We start from the raw sequence: 6,612 nt of genomic DNA, 5'->3' as shown, positions 1-6,612 counted from the left end.
TGCCCAAGTATGAAAGGATTTAACCCTTTGTATGTCACATGAGGCGCATTTTTTTTCCTTTAACCTCAATATTGGTGTGGACATTTCAGCCATCGTTTGACATGTCCATACGCATTTCTGCATCTATGACTCCACTCCATTTATACATCTGTATTAACACATTTGAATTGCTTGTGCTGAACCTGATTCGTGGGCAGAGAGGACGGAATGTTGGCGATGGGTGGAGACGATATAAAAGAAAGAGCTCAGAGTTCATCAAGCACAGGAGGAGACATGTTCATGCATGAAAGAGGAACAGACTAAATGTAAGTACAATAACAACAATGCATTATATTAAAAACTGAGAGATAAAGTAAAGTAAAACATCAGGGTAATATTTAAGAAACTTACTGTGTTGTGTTGTCAATATTTGTAATAACCATGTCATATGTAATAGATTTATGATGCATACAAAATGTTGCTACTTTAAGTATCCTTTTTTAAAATCTGCACGCTGTAAACCTCAGCCCCTTTATGTCCTTTATTGCAAAGATTTCATAGTGGTAAGAGGTAGTGGAGAGTAAAACTAAGATACATTTTAAAATGCTTTCAGTTCAGCAGGTGTTTTCAATTGTGATAGAATTACATCATTAAACATCCATAAAATGTTATTAAATATGGAAATGGAAAATTATTTTTAAGAAATTGTCTTCTGAACCACAATTATTACAGTGAAATTAGATTTAAAAAATGTCCTTTGGTTAAACTCTTTTCCCTCCAATTATCAAACACTGATGATTGCTTGTATTATGATTGTTTACCTTCTAGTTGCTGTTGATCATGGATGATTTTGTACGTAACAAATTAACTGAGTGGGGCCTCAGTGAATATATCGAAACATTCAAAGGTAAAGTATTTCAGTGGTTATTTGTTTATTTTATTGGTGCTGGCTCAGAACTGGCATAACATGACAAGTATGACACATAGCGTCAAAGTTCAAAATCCTTAATTCAAAAAGAGAGGTTGAAACCAGTAAGGTGGACATAAAGTCAACATTATCCAGGTACGAGACAATGAAAAAAAGTCCCAGAATCAGGGAGGGCAGAGTCCTACACGGGTCTTATTTTGCAAACCCGCACCCGCCCGTACCCGTCGTACTTAAAACCGCATCCGACCCGTTTCCCGACAGTGGCACAAATTACATTCCGCCCCCGAGCCGACCCGCTATAAATTGATACCGACGCCCGACCCGCACCCGAAGCAAAATTAGACTGACGCAATTTTTAAAAATGAAAGTAAGCCAGCGTGGGGAATGGGAGTTCTGGGAGGGCTCAAGCACGCATGAATGAGCTCATATGAAATATACCGTATTGACCCTAATAAAGGACGACCCTGATTATAAGACGACCCCTCTTTTCAAGATTAATCTTCAGAAAAAGACTCTGATAACCAAAATTCGTTTCTCAATAACAAACTCACATCCCCTCCTGTCAGTCTCTTGGAAGCGGCCGCTTAGAGGACCACGATAAGCTTTTCTCTTACTGTTAGTGTTTTCAGACGGTCTTTTTGGACCCGCCATCTTCAGACGTTACACTCCGTAACTCCATATTTCTTGGCTGGCTGACAGTTGTTTGGCGCCTCCGCTGCATTGATCACCATTATCTTAAAATCAGCATCATAGCTCCGCCTCAGATGTCTGTTAACTTGCCCCACTTGATCCACTTTGCTCCGTAAAATCACCGCGTCTCTCCATTTTTCATCTCCCGTCACTTCTTCTCCGCTGTGATTGACAGATAACCCAGCCACAGTGTTATTGACTTCTCTACATTAAGCTGGCGCCCTCTGCTGTTGTGGTCGTGTAGCGACCCAGACAACTATCAGCATGTGTCAACGGTTAGACCCCGATTACAAGACGACCCCACTTTGTCACATATTTTTTCCTCGAAAAAAACTTTGTCCTATATTCGGGTCAATACAGTACATGCTTATCATTTTGAAATGCAGGCATATTTTGTAGATGTGTCGATAATGATTTTCTTTTTTTTTTGCACCTGACGCCATGAAAATGACCACCGCAAAACCCGACCCGCGCTCTCTAGGCGTCCGACCCGATCCGCACCCGTGTCCGACACAGGACATTATTTTTCACCCGTTTCATCCAAATTGTGCGGGTCACCCGTCTGGTACCCGCGGGTACCCGAACCCGTGCAGGACTCTGAGGGAGGGGTTCAGGCAAGCAGGATGTGGAAAACAGCAAACAATGAACACTGGACAGTCTGACGGAGGGCAAAATTAAGTGGGCCACTGTCAGTACTTGACTCACCATGTTTCATCTATTTATAATTTTCTGTTTTGTGAGTGGCATACATGGACTACAACTTGCACTTTTGTTTGACAATCCTGTGTTGTATAAATGTAAATAAATGAGCCTCGTACTTTGCACTGAGGTAATCAGGAGGAATGAGTAGTAAGTGGGTGGAGCAGGTCACGTGATGAAACTGGCGGGAGCAGGGTTAAGAGAGGGAAGGAGGGTCTGGCTGGATCTGCAGTGAGGGGAATATGTGACAATTATCCATTATTGATTTGACTGACCAATCTACTACAGACATAAAAAAAAAAAACCTAGAACATATTTTTGCTGTTTTGACATTTTAGGAAAAATAGGAGAGATCAGTGTTAGTGTCAGTGTTCAGACTACAAAACCACTCACAGTAAAGACCTTGAAGGGCAGCATGTAATAAACTCGGGAGCAGCACTGAAATCAAGACTGAAAAGTGACAAATACTTAAAATACAAAGCAATCAGCTTGTTCTGTGAGGCTGTAGGACTTTTCGAAAATAATAAATTAAACGCAGTTTCACCATTTATTAAACACATTTCTGCTGCAATTGAAATCATTCTCATTTCTGCATGACTAAAAATTACATTAACATTTTTGGGTTTCAGATGAAGGCATTGATGAGGAAAGTTTTTACTGCCTTGATTTTCAAGACATTGCTAACTTGATACCAAAAGTGGGACGAAGGGCAATATTCAAGAAAAGACTCATGTTGTTAAAGGTAATGTTCTGCACCATGAATATATTTGACTATTTGTTTCCATTAATCTCACTTAAGATATTTTTTCATCACTAACAGGAGCATCAATAATGAACAATAATGATGCTTACAGGCAGAGTTATAATACTGTATAACATTTTGGATTGCAACTATTGTTTTGTTGTAGGGAGAAGACAACACAACATACCACCAAGAATCAATTGACTCTCCTCCTCAGGTAAGTTACTGCAACTACAGTTTGACACAATGTTGTATCTTCTATAGCATTTGTCACAATCACACAGGTTGTTTCAATATCTGCTCAAAATTTAACATGGCCATCATCTTAGAATTTCATCTTTAAATGCAGTTTCAACGAGAGAAAGAAGAAGCAGCTGAATCAGATCAGGTAAAGATCACACTGGATTTCACGGGAATGTTATCAGTAAACATGCCTCTCCTCCTCATGCAAGTGATCACATGTTATCCCCTTCCTTGTCTCCACTTCTAAGCGTTTTGTCAGGCTCATCCCAGATTGGCTAAAACACAAATACAGCTATTATTGTGTGAATTGTAAAGATTTTAGTTTAAGCCTGAAGACCCATATTAGTGTGACGAGGTGAGAGTGTGGATGAAAGCCACCAGAACCTACCTGACAACGCCAGGAAATATCTTCTGAAAATCTGACCAAGACCTCAATCACTTGACAGACAACATAAGTTTGTTAAACGGAGACAAGACAGAAACGTGGTTCCTAAACAAAGCCAAATGTATTAATTTCAATTGTTGAGTAAATGGAAGCATCTGTGGAGAAGGGGGTTAATAACGCAAGGAAAACTAATCAAATTATAAAACTATAACAATTTTATTTAAGTATTTTATAAAACAGTAAAATGGTGTCATTTTGAAACACTTATTACAAGATTAACAAAAAGAATGGGCAGAAGCCAGCCTACTTAAGGGTGTGTTCCAGGAGTGTACCAACTTACCCACCACACGTGCTCAAGGCAATCGGCAATCACTAAAAACGGTGCATCACCGCAAACTGTGTCCCGGTAAACTTTAACACTACAAACAATGAGGGGAACCACTCTAACGTGCCTAGCCTCCACCATGAGCTGACTAATGCCACAAAAAAAAATATATAAGGTAAAAAGGACCAAAAGAAATTACTAGGAACAATTAAGAACACACCAGTTGGTCCAGACTAAATCATAAAAGAAATAAACAGAAGCAAATGAATGAAGGCAAAACTAGAGTGAAATGAAAAAAAAGCAGCTGACACTGACCATTAAATTCGAAAAAGGGTGAGTAAATAGTGATTAAAACATGTAATTGGAATTTCAGTTATATCCTTATTACAGTTAAAATTACATACCTTAATAAAAGGTGTACAGGCTAACCCCGCTTAACAATGCACTCCCACAACATTGGAGGTGAACTATAAAAGAGCACAAGCTTGGGTTTATATACCTTCATTCATTCATTCATTCATTAGTAGGTGCATACACACTATGACCAGGCAAAAGAGGGAGAGAGCAGCTCAGAGTCAGAGGACCCCACATGATAACCAGGGAGAGACAAAGAGACAGCCATGTGGCCACAGGTGCCTTAAATACCCTCAGATTATTCAGGAAGGAGTTGGGCAGAGGAGTTGGGAGGGGTTGGCCTGAACACAAGGGTGTGTTCAAGAACCAACAACCTAATGAACATGAGGAAACACTGGTTTCCCCATAACAATCGAAAGAAAAGGCTTGTGTGAATTTCATTACTAGATCAATAAAAGAGTCATCATTCTTATTCATTCTCAGGTTTTGCCATCAACCAGCGGCACAAAGGATAAAGGTTAGTATAAGTTCAGTATCTTATTGATTACATGAAGAGTTCATGGAGATGTTTTAAAGGTAGCCATATCTTTTAGCTTTGAGTTAACCATATTTAATATCTTGACAGGAACATTAAACAAATGTTATTTTTTTTAAACGTCTTACATAATGTATGTAAAAAAAAAAAAAAAAAAAAAAAGGAAAGAGAAAGCTGGATCTTCAGGGCGAGTCCAGCAAATGGCCTTCACCACCTAGTAAACGCCAACGTACCAGTGGACTGGGATTATACACAGGTATTTAAATCACTTTTTAGACAATTAAAACATACAATATGGTTTTAAAACTGTTACGTAATGGAATCATTTACCATCTGTTTCTATATCTTGGCCAACACTTCTGATCAGAACACCTCAAACAGTTGAGAGCATACATTATATGAACATCCTAAATGTATATTTAACTGCATGTATTTACTGTATGATGTTTTCAACCCAGACAACCGTATATCATGTGGCCCAAGTGGCCACAGTATGAGCCTGATGATACACTCTAAGGCATCCTAAATCCAGTACCGCTTTGCATTCTTACAGAAGAAATCATACTATCTGATGTGAAAAGCATCATGAGGTTTGTCCAACAGAGGCTACCTAACCAAGACAGCAACATCAATAGGTTCCTTAGGTAAGTACTGAGTTTATTAAGATTTTTATATTAAACATTCCTTGTTATATGAGCCTCTACTTCTGGCACATTTCAGCTCCTGCATGCCTTCAGCAACAGAAACCATTAAACAGTCAAAATGTTCAACTATTTCAGTGTGCTTATAATCACTATCATACCTCTTAAAATATTAAGCTATTTTCCAGCAAACTTTTACCATGAAGGATGAATGTGAGGCACATCACTCGATTTGTGGTTCAAAGCCTGCCTCTGGCTGCTACTAATAATTAATAATAATAATTTGCATATTAGTGCACAGTAAGTGCAGTTCCGTTTTATGAAGGTTGAGCTCGAGGTGGTGCGCAGTTGTCCAAGCTGAGATGTGCATTGCAACTTGGGTGTCAGAGCATGGGGGAAAAGAGAGGAACAGTTGGCTGTTGTCTACATAACAGTGGTAAGAGAATCCATATGATGTGATTGCATAGTCTAGTGATCTAGTTCAGTGGTTCCCAACCTGGGGTCGGAGACGGTAAAAACTGGCTTCTCTCACGAAAGTGTCCGCAAGCTGGAAGTGTTTGCAAGGGAAAAAACACATTCCTATTGGTGGAAAAGGGCACCACACCAGCCAATCACAATATTACATGGCAAAACACGTGATTTGGTTGCTGGGGAACAGGGGGAAGTTGTGGGAGGGACCAACAGTGATGGTGATAGCGAGTTTTGAGGGTTGAGAGATTTGTGACATTTAGCGTGTTTTGGAGTGTAACATTTTTTTGTTTAATGAGTCAAAACAATGAGGAGACTGCTGAATGTGGAGCAGGCAGGAGAACTGAGGCAGACCTGAGCCTGAGGCAATGCCTGCATTTAAACGCAAATAATTACATATAACTGTGTAAATTTCATAAACTTATGCACAAGTTTAGCAAACAACAATTTATATTTGCATTATAAGTAATAAAAATGGTTCGTTAAACATATTTGTGGTTTTCACAGTAAAAAATCAAACTTTTTCCTACTCGGATTTTATCTTTTTTGTGATTTTAGGTCCATTGTGTTAATACAGTGTGTCAAAATGAAAAAATAACTGTATAGTCACACATGTGAGGTTG

The 6,612-nt window shown here is 39.1% G+C and overlaps 1 protein-coding gene across 5 annotated transcripts in view; it reads left to right on the top strand.

Annotated features, from left to right (window-relative positions):
* The window catches only part of LOC115575308 (nuclear GTPase SLIP-GC-like), a 28,859-nt gene continuing 22,247 nt past the window's right edge, over positions 1 to 6,612 (top strand). For 4 of the 5 annotated variants that reach the window (XR_003982652.1, XR_003982650.1, XR_003982651.1 and 1 more), the window contains exons 1-8: positions 1 to 305; positions 808 to 886; positions 2,926 to 3,038; positions 3,205 to 3,255; positions 3,388 to 3,426; positions 4,829 to 4,862; positions 5,044 to 5,136; positions 5,434 to 5,524. Coding sequence is in view for 2 of the 5 variants with exons in the window: in XM_030407243.1 (XP_030263103.1) it covers positions 820 to 886; positions 2,926 to 3,038; positions 3,205 to 3,255; positions 3,388 to 3,426; positions 4,829 to 4,862; positions 5,044 to 5,136; positions 5,434 to 5,524 (488 nt within the window). In the remaining 3 variants the exon portion in view is untranslated. The remainder of the gene's footprint in view (positions 306 to 807; positions 887 to 2,925; positions 3,039 to 3,204; positions 3,256 to 3,387; positions 3,427 to 4,828; positions 4,863 to 5,043; positions 5,137 to 5,433; positions 5,525 to 6,612) is intronic. The other variant, XM_030407242.1, reaches the window with a different exon arrangement.

The sequence above is a fragment of the Sparus aurata genome, chromosome 23 (assembly GCF_900880675.1).
Source record: "Sparus aurata chromosome 23, fSpaAur1.1, whole genome shotgun sequence".
In the NCBI taxonomy this organism is placed as follows: Eukaryota; Metazoa; Chordata; class Actinopteri; order Spariformes; family Sparidae; genus Sparus; species Sparus aurata.
The sequence above is the reverse complement of the archived record's forward strand: the minus strand, read 5'-3'. Positions and strand labels throughout refer to the sequence as shown.